This window comes from Lygodium microphyllum, chromosome 28, assembly GCF_053477565.2.
Source record: "Lygodium microphyllum isolate KBCC chromosome 28, Lygodium_microphyllum_v1.1.10, whole genome shotgun sequence".
Lineage (NCBI taxonomy): Eukaryota > Viridiplantae > Streptophyta > Polypodiopsida > Schizaeales > Lygodiaceae > Lygodium > Lygodium microphyllum.
The window spans coordinates 121,534,327-121,552,645 of NC_141162.1; the positions used below are offsets into that span (position 1 = coordinate 121,534,327).

General features: G+C 38.4%; 1 protein-coding gene across 1 annotated transcript; it reads left to right on the forward strand.

Annotated features, from left to right (window-relative positions):
• The first annotated feature begins 2,238 nt into the window (after positions 1–2,238).
• LOC148011928 (uncharacterized) lies at positions 2,239–7,874 on the forward strand. Its single transcript, XM_087670902.1, has 8 exons — positions 2,239–3,282; positions 3,670–3,833; positions 4,699–4,864; positions 4,974–5,141; positions 5,537–5,677; positions 5,852–5,944; positions 6,124–6,246; positions 6,746–7,874. Exons 1-8 carry the CDS (start codon positions 3,118–3,120, stop codon positions 6,884–6,886), a joined length of 1,161 nt encoding a protein of 386 aa, XP_087527028.1. The 5' UTR covers positions 2,239–3,117; the 3' UTR covers positions 6,887–7,874.
• Positions 7,875–18,319: the final 10,445 nt, after the last annotated feature.

Sequence of the window (18,319 nt, forward strand, 5' to 3'; positions counted from 1 at the left end):
GGCCATTTCAAGCTTTTGCACAACAGGTGGTGGTTGCCTTCCACGGCATTTTCCCAAGGGATCATCTGCTCCCACCCTCGTCACAAGCCAGGTTTTTTGTTGGCACACCCCTGCAAGTGTGCCACTCTTGGTATGCTGCGCATGCTTGGGCCGAAGCTCTTACAGTTCTTTGTTTGACTCTCAACCACCTCAAGAGACAGTTCTCGAAGCCCTCTCAGAAGCTGCAAAGGCTGAGGGCAAAGTTGCACAAACAACGAACCTTGTCATTGGTGGGACAGTGTCTAGTAGTTCATATAATAAATGGAAGGAGCTAAATGAGAAGGTGAATTCCTACATACAAGGATGAATTTCACTACTATTGGAAGTGGTGGCGATGCTTTTGTGTAAGCAATGGTTGGAGCGGTTGAGTCTGTCCTACAGTGTCCAATTCCAGAAGATGAAGTGAAGCTGAGCTTATCGTCAAAGGGAAGATATGTCTTTGTGAGGATTGGACCAGTAGCAATGGATTCTAGTGACTAGGTTCAAGCAGTATGCAGGTTCTATGAAAAGGGATGACCAAATGAAGTATTTTTTTGTAAATCAAGACCGTTTGGAAATGAATTTTGCCATTGGTTGGACTGCCAAGAACTAGCTCGTGACAAGTCTAGGAAACTTCAAGCTACCTTGTATACATTGCACATATTATTATGTATTTCTGCTACATCTTGTTGCAATTTCAGCTAGCAAGCTTTCATGCAGTGCCAACATCCATTCATTGAAAAGCTAAGCTTAGTCAATAGAGTACATTCACACCTAGTCTCTTCACAAACCACTTCACTAAAACCCTATCACACTCATTCATCCACATCATTTTCCTTATATCTCCATTAATATCCTAGACATTAAGGTGATTTACCATTTCTTTATATTTGCCATCAAGTGTCTTTTGACACTAGCATTGTGTGCTTTCTTAATTTTTTCTAAAGCATTTTGTAATCGAGATTAGACACTGTCATTAAGCAAAAAGTAAATTGGTTCATCATCAACAGACACCAACACCAAGAATTGAGGGTCTACACATTCTAAGAACATAAGCTTGTAGGATTTTGCAAGCTATCCTATCACATGTGCTCCTTAATTTTCACCACATGCAATCTAAAGCTTGTAATCACTTCCAGCTACTGGCAGAATATAATCTCTCTTCTCTAGTAGCCATACAACTAGCCTAAGATTGGTCAATTACTACCAATCTTGTCATAAAGGCATTCCAATACCCATGACTATAATCATATTGTTAAAACTTGGTTAAGTGGACTAATAGTCTCTCCACTATTAATAAATAACTTTGTCGTGTTATGAGGTCTCTAACATAAGTAGTGCCATCTATGCTTTTATCTATGTGTTTTTTCTCCTTTAAAAATAGTGAAATCAATTATAATACTTAGATTCCTTTTTATTTATACTTGTTTTAGGTTTCTTGAAAAATAGAGAATACTTTTTTGGGTGAAAATGTGAGCATTGGGAATTGTGGTTTGATCACCATGTAGGCATAGGCCAGATTTAGATGAGCAAAGGTAGGAAGAGCTTGTAGGGGCATTTACGTTACATGGTGGCATGTGATCGGTGGATGGTTCTCTCTCTCTCTCTCTCTCTCTCTCTTCTAGACCCACTCCCCCTCGGAAATCAACATCTACCGCTCTCTTCTCAACACTGAATGCAAAGCTCCATTGATGTTGCCAAAATCGACGGTGCACAATCATTGATCAACACAAGCCTTCTTGCCTCTATCGCCTTTGTGGGCTTATAAGGTGGAAGAGGGAGAGAGGATGCTTCTTATTGCTACCATCGTCTGAACCCAGCCATATTAGCTAACATGTCAAGTTTGGTTTTTTGGAATCATGATCTAATTACCATGTAGGCACGGTAGCTAACATGTCAGGTTTGGTTTAACCAAGGGGAATGTTATCGAAGTATAGATATAGATAATGCAGATACATAAAACTATTTCACATTTCCACAAACAAATCCAACTCCCCCCCACTAAAAAATAAAACTCATATTCAATAAGAGATATTATAAACGTATGATATAGACAATATGGATATATAAAAATATTTCACAAAATTATGAAAGATATTGATAATTGCTCTCATATTATGAATGCACCCACTGGGATTATAAAAGAATGACATAGACAATATAGATATATAAAAATATTTCACAATTTTTAAAGAGGTATTGCTCTCATTTTATGAACGCACCCACCGGGATCTCTCGTGCGTGCAAGTCTCGCGTCGGATCGACAAACAGGCAGCACCAAAGAACAGTTCATGTTCAATCAAATTATGATTATGATTCTGATGATTATGGATATGTCCCTCGTCCCTGCCGATCAGGTCTCAAGCAAAGATGGAAGCAGGAGGATGCTTTAACCTCGTCATTTTAACAGATATGGAAGAGCAGCGAGGCCTTCTTCCTTGTAGCAGAGAGGCGATATGTTCCACAGACATGGAGGACAAGCACACCAGGCCAGCCTGGATTTCACAGATGTGACATTATTATTCAGGCTCAGAATCAAAACTGTTAGGGTGGGAGAAGCTTCCTGCACCTGGTCGTACGATCCACAGATTGAGAGAGACACAATAAATTTCCATTTATAGGAAGGGGAGAAGCTTCAGTCCAACTGGTCCTACAATCCACACACAGAGAGAGAGAGAGAGAGAGAGAGAGAGAGAGAGAGAGAGAGAGAGAGAGAGAGAGAGAGCAGAAATATGCATTAATATGAAGCGGAGAAGCTTCCCTGCAAGCGTTCATACAATCTGCAGATTGAGAGAGAAAAGAAAGAAACAAGCCTGCTTGACTGGGAATCTAATGCATTGATAGGAAGGCATCCAATTGGCCATTATCTGTCATAGACAGCATTTACAGGAAGGGTTACTTCACTGGTCATTCATCTGTTTGCAGGCAGCATTCAGAGGAAGACCTAGGTATTCACAGGAGGCATCTAAGTGGCCATCTGCTGTGAAGAGTGAAGTAAAAATCCTTGCTGATAGGAAATTTGCTCTAACACGACTTGATTGTGTAACTCTCACGTCGCTAGTTATATAGATATACATAGCTTGTGCCGTGCTTGCCAACATGCCTCGCCAAGGAAAGATGGTGGGGGCCATTCCTGGATACAGTGGGCATGTCCCCTTCATGCGTAACCATCTCATTGGCAGGTCCTATACCCCTGCAACAGTCAGATCTGCAACATGTGGAACACTCATCCGGCACAATGAGTACCCCAAGGCCTTACCTTTGGTATGTCTTCTAAGCATAAAAAGTCTGCATTCTCAAGCTAATTAACAAATGTCGCAAGTGATGTATCACCTAGGCTACTGCATAAGCCAAGCAAAAAATTCACCCAAGACCTTGATTGGAATGTAGTTTAGTGCTCTGGATCTTTTCTTTCAGTGCCCCGTTTGAAAAAGTTTCAGTGTGGCAACCTGAACTGGTATTTGGGAGTTTGGTCCATACTTTCTCAAATTGAAACAGTTTGGGATCAGTAAAGTGTTATCTGCAATGTCTCAGCAGCACTGATATAATAGAGAATAAGTGGTAAAACAGGGTTTTGGTGTGTTTTACAATCAGTCGCTTGCATTTCACATCTTTCACAGAAATCATGTGTTTCTTCATGCATCAAAACAGACTGTGGAGTCGAGGCCGCAGGGCAGGGATTATCTTTATGCTCAGGCGACTAAACCAGCAGATGATGGTTCAGAGAGGCAAGCCATTATTCCACGAGTCAGCAAACGAAGACCACCCCTTGAAACACATCATGCATCTGGCATGATGGATGTGCGTCAGATGAAGTAAGTATTGGATGGCCCATTCAGTGTGCTTTCAAGCTTACTTGAGTTACTGGTCACTGGTCCAGATAGCAAAATTAAAAAGTTATTGCTTGTCTGTAATGGGTTTCCCACAGCTCAAATGTTGCACCTCATACACCTCAACAGTTGCATTACTTGTATTTCCATAATGTACGTTAATTTTAGAATCTATTCAAGGCAGTACTAGAAGCTTTTGCTTGCCTTTTAGTTGGTTGCAAGCTATCTCGGGACATCAGTGTTAGAAATTGCTCTATTCAGTTAGGTAATGACAATCGGGACTTGAAAACCCCACAATCTTTGCAACAGATACTAGCAACTTAGATGTCCACATTTAACCAAAACAAAACAGAAAGAACAAGACTTGGGGCTTGACAGAATGAAACATAGAAGGAGACTTAATCAAAAAGTTTATCATACATTGAGATATCAGCCTAATAAGGTGATCTGAAAAACACATGAACTGGATACCGACGAAATACCTTAGCTCTCTGTTACCATGCAGGTTGCTTATGTGTGTGGTTTCTGTGGCTGTCCTCTTAAGATCTCCTTGATGAAGGTGATGCAAACTGTTCATTCAGTTGCATTCTGATTTCAAAAACTTTAATACCCTTTTGTTTAAAAATCTTGATGGTCCCGCAGCGAATATTATGTACGTCACAAGCATTAGGCCTAAGAAGTAGGGAAAGTTTAGCCACTGCTCACTGCAGTGATGCACTGCTCTTAAGTTGAGCACCAGAGAGCTGGAACCTATGTTTTACATTTAGATTCAGTACAAGCATGACAGCTTGTTATGTAATGAACATACCACACACATGACTTTTTAGCTGACTAACCTTTCTGATGCTAGGACTGTGGTGGGTACAACAGAAGACTGTGTCACAAAGACGTATAAGACCACTTCAGTGCCTGAGATGGCTTACAAGGACCGTTCTCTTCATCTCCACAAGCCACTTGAACCAATGGAAATACCAACTCCAGCCATTAAAATCATACCTGGTTATACAGGCCATCAGGTGAACTATCTTTAAAAGTTTAACATATAATCTTAAGATTTTCCAACATATGACGTGATATTCTTTGCTTAAACTGACCCATGTCTATAGATACATTACAATACTGCAGCATGCTTCCCAACACATATTTGCAAGGTCATATGGATCAACAGGGAGAGAGATAATATTGGATAATCAAACTCCTGACAAGACAACTGTACCAGCCCTTCTGTATTATGATGACCCTCGCCCTGTTGGTAAGATACTGGTGGAGAAACACAAGATGCCAGGATATCAGGTCATACCCCTTTTCTTCAACTACAAACACAAGATTTAAAACTTTATAAAAAATACTGGCATTGATATCACTTGAAACTAATAGTCCCCTAAAAAGCTTTTACTTTTTCGTTCTTTGGGAGAGGGAAGGAAACTGTCTTCCTGAGCAAGGGAGACTCAGGGACTTGGGGCTTTCTGTGCTTATTGGCACAATTCCCTTCAAGGGTTAGCTGAGAAGTCCAGAAGGCCAAATGCAGGATGTTTTCTGGGTTTTTTTATGGCTCACGCTTGTGAGGGAGGGGGTGAGAGGTGCTCTTTGTGCTCTTTTAAGCACACCAACGTGAAGGCCTAGCTGAGATGGCAGATAGTTTAAAATAGTAGTTCATGTTAATTAATGTATTCCTATCTGTTTAACAGGGCTATATCCCAAGTAAAAGCAACCATGTCTATGGCAAAACTGCTGGTAAAGCCTCCGATTTGGCAGCCTTAGCTGAAAAAGCCTTACTTAAGAGGGAAAATCCCAACTCTCTGGTGGAGCTTGTAGAAAACCCACCTCAGGTAAGAGCTACCGAGCATTTCCTGAACATTCCTGCTAAACGGTTGTTTAATCAGCTAACAGGCAGCATTACATTGAATGTAAATAGAATGCATTCACACACATTATCACATGTTTCTTCAGATTTTAGTTAACTGTTTGTCTTCCAAATGGTAAACGACTCTGGTTTATTGCAGGGGAATCCTGATCTTTATGCTCAAGCTATGGAGCACTATCACATGGATGAAAGGATCCCACTTGATGTTAGAGTCAACAAGGCTCGAGTGCATGTAAGATATATCTTCTATGTACTTTGTTTCATAAGGGACCAAAGGGAGGGCTGGAAGACCTTCATTTAATATATCTGGGAAATGTAGAGCTACAAGAATATACATATAGTTCATGTTCGTGCATGTGTGTTTGTACTCACACAATTACCACAACTGAGACCTACATGTTTCTTTATCAGATTGAATTCCAAGAAAGACGACCTGACTACAGGCTTAAGGAAAGAATCGAACCAGACATACGTGACGTCATGCAAGGCCGGCATTGTGTTCATGGTTACACTGGGCATGTGCATGCTTCACAGGTTTACATAGAGAAGACTGTCATAGTTGCTAACTGATTGCAGTAATTAATCTTGTGAAGACATCTTTTGCAATCCTGAACTGGTCTGGAGAAAGACATCACACATGACCAGTTGGTGCATTTCTAAACATTGCACCATTCACAACCCTTCTGTCCTCCATGTTCTAAATGTTTTTGCCACCATGTTAGTACATTTCTGGAGAAGTCCCACAAGTATGTCAGGTTGAATTCAATGTTTTTGCTCCAGTGTCTTATGGTTAACCCCTGCAAGATCCCATCTGAAGCCAGATGATAATATCAGCTTTTTGTCCTGCAATGGAATGGTTTGTATCATGCATGATGATCCCCTTTATATTGTCAAGTTCCCAGGCAATTATTGCTTGCCTATTTCCTGATGTCTACATGTTAATACCTTCACTGATATGTGTGCTTCAGGGAATCTTGCTATACATTCCCCTACATGTCCTCTACTAACTGTTGCTTTGTTTCACTTTTTGCAGCATGTGTATGGGCGGTCTTATGGCAAGATCACCCGGGACTTGCATGACAAACCAGCTGAGCCTGTAACATCTGAGAAGTATATTGAGTTTACTGACAACCGTCCCCTCATAGATCAAGCTGGAGAGCTTACTATACCATGAATTGTTTCGAGACAACTCACATACTTAAACATAGGTGGAATGGATTATGAAAATGGTTTTGCAACAAGTTCTTGGGTATAGGAATCTGGTTTGTGCAACATCTTAGCTCACTAACCGGATCCATAATTTACTCATATACACGTTGAAAAATATGGCATTCTCCACTTATAGAAAGTCTTCCCTTGTCAAAGTGGTAACATAACGTCTTCAAACGTCAAATGAAAAAAGGAAAAAACAAGGGATATAGATCAATAATAATGCAATCTCTAAAATTATATATGGGTCATAGTTCTAAACCAGCATGAACAATCTGAGCAATTGGGAGTGTTACAACTTATCCATGCAACACAGGTCTGCATTTGCTATAAAAGTGTGATACCCCAATTCTTTCTTGATTCACCTCTACGCAACTTCATTGAAGCCATTACCTACCAAATACTATAGTAGGTGTAATGTTTTTGGATCTGATGTGGACAAGTTGCTAGACATGAAGTGTGGTGGTGTATATCCTTTGCTCATACATACAACAAGAATTTTTGCATGCAAGAAGATGATCTCTCAAGCACGATTGAGTCCAATCAAACCTAGAATTGGAAGTGGATACCCATTGCTAGTACATGACAGCGAGACTTTCTGCGTGCAAGAATATCTGTCAAGCATGATTGAGTCCCCTTAACCTAGAATTTGAGTTGGAGAATGCACAATGTGAGAAGTGAACTAGTATTTTGCCTTCATTATTGATGTTGAAAGGTCAAGACCAAGTATCATATGCATTTCTTTGAATAGAATGAGTTTGTATCTTGCCATAAAACATTAACATCATGGAACATGCTACGAGGCCTTATTTGGAAATCATGCTGACAAGCAAGGCAAAGAAACGTGTAATCATCATGTTGATAAGGAAGCCAAACAAATATGTGATCCCCATACAAACAACTTAAATCCTTGAATCCATACCTATACTTAACAACCATACATGTATATATAAGTAAAGGAAAATACAATTTGATTTGTAGAGATAAATGCAATTATTATGAAATGAATGCAATCTTTTAACACTATTATTATCGTCAAAACAATGTATCATGATTATGTTGTCCAAATTATGGAGTCCACTATACAAATTATTGCAATAGAATGTAAGGATTTAATTAAGCTTCACTAGGTAAATTTCAAAAAGTTTGTCCTTGAGCAAATTGAACAATTGGATTTACAAGCATAAAATGCTTCTAGAACAAAATTGTAGGTTAGTGAGAAAAAAAATGTTGAAGCTTGAAAAATGGTGTAGATTATACATGAACTTTGCATTTGCAGGTTGTTCAACTTTGCATAAAGAAAGTTAATGACAAAAACATACAAAATTTGATGTTGTAATGTAAACTTGTTGTCTAAGTGGAAGAAAGTAGGATTATTGAACAAAGTTAAAACAAAGGAGAGATTTAGATAAGCAAAATTTGTATTGATTAGAAAAGAAAAAATTAATCTTATTGTTGTACTATCCATATGCTTTCCATTTCACTTGAGGGGGAAGAGTTAGGTGAAACTATGATATACTTATATATTATGCTTTATAAACTAAGATATAATTCTCAATGTAATTCATTCTTCCAATTTTGGACATAGCCATATGGTTCACACATGTGGTCCACAATCAAGACTACTCTAACCCCAGAAATTGACTATTGTCTTAGAATAGTAAGATTTATCTCTTCAAGTCTGGTTAAGGTTTTTGCACAGTTGAATATGTGATCTGCAATAAACTTTTGACATCCCCTTGTTATCTACTAATCTATCTTTAGCCTATTCCATGTACCCTTTTTGCAGGAGCTATAGGGAAAATGGAAATCACACACACACACACACACACACACACACACACACACACACACACACACACACACACACACACACACACACACACACACACACACACACACACACACACACAGAAGACGCCATGTTTGTGGTGCCTCTAATAGCTCTCTTGTGTGAGAGAGAAGGCACTATGTTTGTGGTGCCTCCAATAGCTCCCTTGTGAGTAGTATTTTATTGTCTTATTACTCAAAGAATAAAGAATGAGTGTGTACATATATAGTTAGGGTTAATGAGTAAGATGGGCACCTACTTGCATTAGCCTTTACCCCAACAACCTCCTTAAAGGCCAACGTGCTAGACTGAGAGAGTATGTAAGGTATATTACATGTGAGTCACCCTCATCCAATGCACATCAACTCCTTGAAATGTGCAAACTTTCCAAAGGATAGACTGTTAGTGAGAAAATTTACATGGTTATCATTAGTATAAACTTTGGTAAGCCCAACTCACTTATCCTCAAGCACCTGATGGATTAAGTAATATCTCGCTTCTATGTGCTTGATTTTCACATAAACACGAGATTCTTTGCCAACATGATGACACTCTAACTATCATTGTACAACAATGGCATCATATCCAAGTACATCACTACTACTTCTTCCAAAGCATATGTGCATATCTCTTGTAGCATTCAAGTACCTCAAGATGCATTTCAACACTTTCCAATTCTTCTTGTCAAGTTTTGACATGTATTTTCTCACTACTCCCATTGCAAATGGAATGTCCAAGCAAGTGGCAATCATAGCATACATGAGATTGCCCATACATGATGAATATGGAACCTTAGCCATTTGAGCCTTCTCCTCATTAGATTTGGGATAATCATTGGTACTAAGTTTCATGTTTAGAGGCAATGGAGTACTAATGGCCTTTCCTAATCCATATTGAGACCTTCTAACAGTTTGTTGACATAATCCTTTTGGGACAAAGAGATCAATTTCTTTGTCCTATCCTTGATTATGTGCATTCCAAGAATGTGATTTGCATGCCCCAAATTCTTCATTTAAAATGTTTCCATTAACCTTTTCTTTGGGGCATTAATCACCTAGTTTTTCGTAGCTATCAATATATCATCCACACAAAGGATCAATAGTATTAACCTACTATCTTTAGCTTTCTAGTGTATAAGCAATGGTTTGTCTCACTTCTCTTGTAGCCATGAAACTGCATAAAGGCATCAAACTTATTGTACCATTCCAATGGGGCGTGCTTTAATCTATAAAGACTCTTTTTCAACTTGCAAAAAAGCTTTTGTTTGCCATGTTTTACAAAGCCCTCTGGCTATTACATGTAGATCTCATCATGAATATCATCATATAGAAATGTTGTCTTGATATCCAATTGTACAAGGTCCATATCATCTTTACCCACCAAGACAAGCATAAGCGAAGAGTAGTCAATTTCACTAGGTAAAACGATTTCATCAAATTCCATGCATTTTTCTTTCTTAAAAGCTTTAGCTACTAACCTTGCCTTGTACTTTGGTTTAAAAAGCATCACCTTTAACATTCAACTTATAGATCCACTCGGATAGAAAAGCATTTTTTCACTCTAACAAAGGAACCAACTCCTAAGTTTGATTCTTCATAATGGAATCTATTTTGGATTGCATAGCTAGCTCCCACTTAAGACTATTATCACGAACCATGGCCTCTTTTATAACAAGATGGATCCCCACACTCTATCAATATCACATAGTCAACACAAAACTAAAATATCTTAGGCAAATGAGAGATACAAGTATATTTGCATAGCGCAAACGGCTAACTTGGAGTGGAATTTTCAACCTTTATACTTCATGAGATACCATAGGGCTCTCAACTTGCTACACAATAAATATCCCTGCTTCTTGCTACTCATTAGCTGAAGCATTACTTATGCCCTCTGCCTACACACTTGGTGCACTAGTACTTTTCCTATATGGCAAAATAATAGGCGGTATTGTATCCTAGAAAGTAAAATTTCTTGTTTCCACTTCCTTAAGAGGTTGCTTATGCATCTTCTTATTGTAGATCACATCATTACAGTGGACAATATTTCTGCCTTCTAGATCCCAAAGGCAATAACTCACCTCAACACTTTATCCATAGCCCAAAAAGGCACACTTAGTAGATCTTGGTTTTAACTTCAGGAGTACCACCATACAAAGTAGTATTAAATGACATATACTACCGAATGTATAATAGTTGCCATATCCTTAACCCCAAATCCTTGAGTAAAAGCAAGATCATATAGCATATTCATCATTCTTTTGTTTATCATCCTATTCATACATTTTGCAACACAATTTTGGGCAAGATTATCAGGTGTAGTAAGTTCTCTTTTTATCCCATGTGCTTCAAAGAAATATTTGAACTCATGAGAGACATATTCTCCACCATTATCAGCTCTAAGATACTCAAGTCTCTTGCCAGACTAATTTTTTGCAAGTGCCAATTTTTTTTGAAAACAAGACAAAGCCTTATCTTTCCTACCCATAGCAAAAACCCAATAATAGAATCACAAATCCACTGTCTTTTGCATAATCTTACATCTCTCTTCTAGGCATCTCTGCAATTCACTTCCTTTGGGGGGGGTGAAACCCCCCACAGTTGGTGATTCTATGACAACCATACATGCAAATCTCTAGTTCATGTTTGTTTGGCCAACCCCCCCCCCCACCCTCAATAAATGATGTTGACTATGTGTGCTATCCTGTTCACCATCTATACGACCCTAGTCTATTGTCAGTAGTCTCGCTAGTTCACCTCAATCACACATCATCTTGGGTGCTAACTATGCCATCAGCTATGGTGCAAACATGTTCAACTAATTGTGGGAGCCATTGCAAACTTCCTCCTCATCACCAACTTCCATTTCCATTTTCCATTTAATGTTATTTTCCACTCTCCCACATCAGCTCCCATGCCTAAATATTTTATTATCTTATTACCTATTTAATCCTCCATCACTAACCTAGCACCAGTTCCTATGCTATATTCCACATGTTTCCATGGCTTCTTTATAACCCCTCACCCTACCTGTGAGGCATAATACTAGTGGTTTCTTTTCCCACTCTATCCTCTCTGCACTACCACATTCAATTCAATGTGGTCTCGACGACAAACAATGTGTTGCAGGTTCCATGCTATCACTACTTGTGACTTGTTAGAAGTCAAGGGTGTATGGGAAGGTGCAAGGTCAAAGAACCAAAGGAGGTAACCTTGGCCGCCAACTTACCCATCAAACCAATTGTGGTGCATGGTTCCTATTGGCATGCTCCAAACTTCAACCACTTGAGATTCTCCTTCGAATTTTTTTAACTGTGTACTTAGCTTGGCATGTGATGACATAATTTCATTGTAATTAAATTTCCATATTTTTTGCACTTTGGGATTTGCATTGTGAATTTCTTCAAGGGAAAATTTTGGGTTTATGTCCTCTATGTGTGCCATGTGTAAACCTTTGAAAATACCCATGCTTCCTTGAGCATAAGGCAAATATGGGAGGCATAAGGGGTGCAAATATACTATAAATGTAAAGGGTTCATCTTTCATAATACAATAGCAAATCAACCATCTTCTACACAATATTACATCTCTCTTCTTGACAACTTTGCAATTCACTTCCTTTTTTTGGGGGGGGGGGGAGGAATCTCCCCCTACAATTTCCATTTGTAAACTATCATTGGAATGATATGCTGATGTAGGTACCAACCATGTCAATGATTTGAATGTGGAAACAGTCATCCAAGTATGTGAGTGTTAGCTCATGTTAAGCTTGACATCTCAACATTCCCCCTCAAGTTCAACTCCATGACTTGTACTTCAAGTAAGCTTCAAAATCATTGAAGCTTTTATGCTCCTAGGGCATTGGTGAAGATAACTACAACTCGCTCCTCTTTGCTCACATACATGAGATCAATGTCACTTGCTAAGACTTGTTCTCTAATCAAATGGTAATGAGCCTTAATGTATTTTAGGAAGCATTGGGTTCTTTGCTAACTATATGTTGCTCACGTTGCCACAATAAATGATAAATCTCCTATCTATACGTATCCCCAAATCACTAACTAGATTTAACATATTGGCTACCTCAAATGTTGCTATAGCATCATCCTTCTACTTTGGCTCTATACTTGATAATGCAATAGTGGGATCTTTCTTACTACTCCAAGTCAACACTAGACCACCAAGTTAGCCTCATAAAAGACACCATAATCCAATGTGGCCTTAAGGTACCACAAGTTATGTCTCACATTGTCGAAATGAGGTTTATGAACCATCTACATAAACTAACTCTTGAAGCCAATTGTGTAATTACAATCTAGTGATGATAGTGGTGAAGATCAAACTTTCCACTATCTTCCTGCACATTGTGGAATCCTCCAATAACTCACCCACATTATCACTAAGATTAGCATTTTGATCCAATGGTACTGAGGTTGTCCTACAATTAACCATATCATAGTTCATCAACATATCCAAGATGTATTGTCTTTGAGCCATATCCCCTTTTAGCTGTTCTTATCACCTCAATGCCAAGAAATTACTTTAGCTTTCCCAAAACTTTCATGTCAAATTTTTGCTTGAGAAGACTCTTCTCATGCACCACCTCTTGCACAAAAATCACAACCTTGCAGTTATCATATCTTTGGATTCCTTTAGAGACTTCCATTTTCTTAACTTTTCTATTTGATGGTCTTAATTACTTTAATGATTGTCCATTTGCATGGTGCTTGACTTATATGGACCAAAGCATTATCACTTGAGAAGTTTGAGGCATTTCAAAAGTTCTTAAATGTACTACCCTTTGATTATTACTCTTCCTTGTATTTCATCACATTGACACTACAAGGGAATCTTAGAATTTTCCAATAGTGTCCAATTTAATTTTTGTTGTGTTTACACTTATAAAATTGTCATTATAGGGTGTGTACACCTAGTGTCTTAGGACATTAAATTAGTGACACTAGGCTCTAGAGTAAATACACTTAACTCTAGTTAGTTGGTGGAAGTGTGGTTAGATCAAACCTTAGACCTAAACCTTAGTTGTATTTTCACCTATCTTTCAATTCAACAAGCAAGTACGCTCTCCCATTTTACTCTCATACTATCTACTATCTACTATTCACTCTTTTGTTTCTCTCTCCTCCATAGTTGGTGTTGTCCTTCATAATATTTTACAGTAAACATTCTCCAAGTGTGAACAATCTGCATGATTGACAAAGGTGGGTGACTAACTAAGTGTGAAATGACCCTCACGAAAGAAAGAAAGTAGGAGAATGACCTTGATGTGATAGACTTTGAGAGAGAGAAAGTAAGCAGTAAATGATGGCGGCTGGTGTTAATATGGCGATTGTTGGCAACATTTTCAAATTCTCTTATTATGCTTGTTGTCTGATTCGAAGTCTTGAGAGAGGCTCGATTAGGTTTGAAAAGAGCCAAACCAAGAGCTCAAATATAGTGTGGATTTAGCACCTAGATCCTGCAAGGGATATCATATAGTATGTCATGCTTTGTTTTTTTAGGAGAATGATAAAATTTTCATTATATTCTATCACATGCACCACACAAGCTTCATAATGAGATACCAATAAAGTAAGTTAAGATTTTGGTATTTCTCTAATATTTTAGAATAAGACCCTCTTGAAATCCTAGAGCTCGTTATTGGCTTCTTTCCTATGGAAATTACAAGGCTAGGAATGGTATTTTGAACCAATCTCTATGATAGAATTAATGAAGTTACACAAGAGCAAAGGCCCAAAATTGGTGGATAAAAACAGAGGTAGCCACCATGAGTAGAATTAAGCCACTTCACAAATGTTTAGAGCAATCAAATCCATGGGTAGAAATGATGACCAAGGAGATTTTCACTCAAAACGAGAATTTTTATCTAAGTTGGGGTCTAGATGGCAAAGAAGGCAACAACTTCTCAAGCAATTGACAAGCTAAGAGCCTTGGGCCTAGTTAAAAACATGCTAGAATACTACAAGGGAATTCTCAAGAAGATGAAGACCTTGGAGGGATGACACCTAGAGAGGAGGGTCTTTTTGGACATGGGCACCCAATCCTCCATTACCTATGTAGTTGCAAAGGAAAGGGAGATATTTGGCAATGAAAGGCTTATCTACAATAGGTCATTGGGTGTATCAAAATGGAAGGATAATTTCATGTTGACAAATCAAATGCTCCATGAGTCTTTTCAACTCCTTTAAATATGCTTGGGATGTAGTTTCAATGAAGGTACCCATAATGCTATCGAGGCAGCAAAAATGTGCACAATAAGCACACATTGGAAATCTTAATCTATAACTCACCAATAGGCTATGTGATGATAAGGCAATCAATGCTAAAAGAAACAAAAAAATTGTGGAATCAATCTCACCATAGAGCAACTTCACAAGGCATTGAAGGAAGCTTTTATAGGTTATTTTCAAATGCATGTAAATTTTCCTCACGGAGCTCTTTTACTCTATATAATGTATGTTATTTGCTACCTTTGACCAAAAGGCTTCAATTGGAGGATGTAGACTATTATGTATCTTTTGGTCATTCTGCATAGAAGATTACCTGTGCGAATCTTGTCTTTACTCAAGGTGCCAAGGCTGGCAGCGTCTATCCTTTATTTGTATATGGATCTCTTAACAATGTTTTGGATATGATTGACATACCATATGCATCTTTATGGCCTCGTCACCTTGGGCACATGTCCTTAAAGGCAGTCCAAATTGCAATATCCTTCACCTCTTGATTACAAATGTTCTGATTCTTATGAACATTATCTTTATGGCAAGCAAACACAATTCTTATAAGAAGTCTCGCATTACGCACAAGGATAAGCTTTTGGCTCTTGTGCAATCTTATGTATGTGATTCCATGCCCTATCAGTATTGGGTGGCACAAAGTACTTTGTTATATTCATTTATGATTATTCACATAAGATCTCGGCATATCCTATTAAGAAAAAATTGAATGTCTTATCTACCTTTAAGTGTTGACTTGCTCTTGTTGAGAACTAGTTTGGGTATCAACTAAAATACCTAAGGTCTGACAATGGGAGTAAGTATGCCTCCAAAGAATTTGAGAAACTTTGTGATGAGAAGGGTATTTAGAATTGATTGCCCCATTTACCCCACCCCAGAATGGTGTTGTGGAGTGCATAAACATGACTATTCAAGAAAGAGTTTGAAATATGCTTAGTTCGATAAACTTAAAGTAGAGGAAGACTAGGATGGAGCAAGTAGTGATGGTCAGGAACTACCTGCTATCTTCTCCTTCATTATTCTTCTTCCATTCTCAAAGTCTCCTACAAGTGGTATCCTCAAAAGTGATAGATACCCCCAACTTAAGGACACTTTACATATGCTTCTACTTTAGATACATACATCCATAGGATATGAATTAGGATATGTCATGTTTATCAACACTCCTCCTCAAGCTTAGAATGAGCTTGCACACATAAGACTCCACCAAGTGCACTCCTGAAGTACTCAAACTTATATTTACCTAATGCTTTGGTAAAGATATTAGCAACTTGGTCATTTGTTTTCACATGGACCAGGTCAATCTCTCCATCAATGACTTTTTCTCTAATGAAGTGATAGTGCACTTCTATGTGTTTCGTCCTTGCATGGTAGACTGGGTTCTTTGCCAACATAATGTTGCTAACATTGTCACAATACATAATGACTCCACCATCAATCTCTATCCCCATGTCATATAAGATCAATCTCAGCCATGTCTGCTCACATGCTACCAATGCAATGCCTCTATACTCTGCTTCAGTGCTTGATAGAGCAACTATAGGTTGTTTCTTACAGCTCCAACTAACCATGGCTGATCTGAGTGATGGATTTTTCTTGTGAAACATGCTTAAAAATAGCCAAAAAATCCGAATTTCAAGGGAAAAATAGACTTCGTCGAAGGCGGCATAGGCACTCGAGTCGATTTTAAGTTTAAGCAGCAAGCAGCGGAAGGTTTCCAAAAGTGCTTTAAAGACCCATTGAGTGACAGTTGGGAAATTTTCATAATTTTTTGCTATGTCGGATGAGACTCGGGGAAGTGCCAGGCAGTGCGGGACCTCAAGATAGACGTCCATAATTTTTCAGAAGCTGATTCGGAGGCATGATGCGGGAGGAGTGCCAGAAAATGCCCAATCACTTGAGAGTTGAAGGGGTGCCATCCTTTGGGGGGCCTTCGACACCCCCTAAATTTGACGATTGGGGGGGGGGGGGGGGGGGGGGCGTTTTTTCCACCATGGCATGGAGAAATGGCAATGTCTTGGCAGGGCGCCGATTTTTTTTAGAGGAGGGGGATATGGTGGATGAAAGCAACCCCCAAAGAGATTACATCAATGATCTTGTGCTATTCTTCGCCCTCCATTGCCACTTTCCATTTCTCCAATGGTTGCCCGAATGAAGAGATCTTGGTTTAGTCTTTCTCTCTCTCCTCCTCCCTCTCTCTCCCCTTTATGGGCTCTTCATGCCCATTATCTTGAAGGAAGAATCGGGAAGGAGATTGAAGCAAATGATGATGGAGATTGAAGATGCTGAAGATTGATGTGTAGCATGGAATTGAGAGCAATGGAGGCTCCGTCCGTTGGTCACGCAATCATTTAATGTATCTCGGGTTTCGTAGAAACACGGTATGACTATTTTTTATGAAGGAAATGATTTTTTTTTGACATTTTATGATGGAAATGATGTTCTTATGCGATGAAAAATTGGTTGAGTGTGCTAGTTATATAATGGTTAATTACTGTCTAGCAGAAAGTTTTGATTTCATAATGATTTACATGCTCTATTTAAATCTCGCAAAACCTCAATTACGATTTTTAAGGGTAAAATGATGGTTTGTCATTTTGGGTGGTAGGTAAAATGTGTTTCTATGGGAAAAAATGGAAAATAATATATAATTTTAGTATGCTAAAATAATTGGTGTAAGAAAAATCAGAAAATAATAGTGATTATTATCAAATAAATGCTAAAAAATAAGGAAAAATAGAGAAAAAATAGAAATACACTTCATAAAAATAAGAAAAAATATAATGAGTGTTTGTGAATGTATGGTAGTGGCGGAGCATGAGATTTAGCCTTAGTTTTCCCTATCTCTTTGTCAAAGTTCGTGATTTATCTCTTTGCATACATCAAAACATGACAAAATGAACCCCTACACTTATGCAATGGAAGCACTATCTAAAAGTAGGGGGTAGGGTGTTTGAATGATGCGATTTGGGTGCTATTTATTGTTGATTTTGCTGATGCATATCATGATATAGGGTTTGTTGTATTTTAATTGAGAGGATAGTAGCATGAATGTTGTCTCGATGCTATCCTTACATCGTTGTAACGAGTTAGTAAATGAGCATTGGAAAACCTGGTTGTGCACGTCACATTTTTTATTAAAAATTATGTTTGAGCACATTAGGATCATCCACTTTGCCATGTGCATATCAACCATGGTATCAGAATATGAAGAACTGGATGCATAGCACCCATTTTTCGTTATGATGACCTATGCTTGAGTGTGTGAGACAACCTAATTTGTAGGCTAGTTGATCGTCTTTTGGAAATTTTTT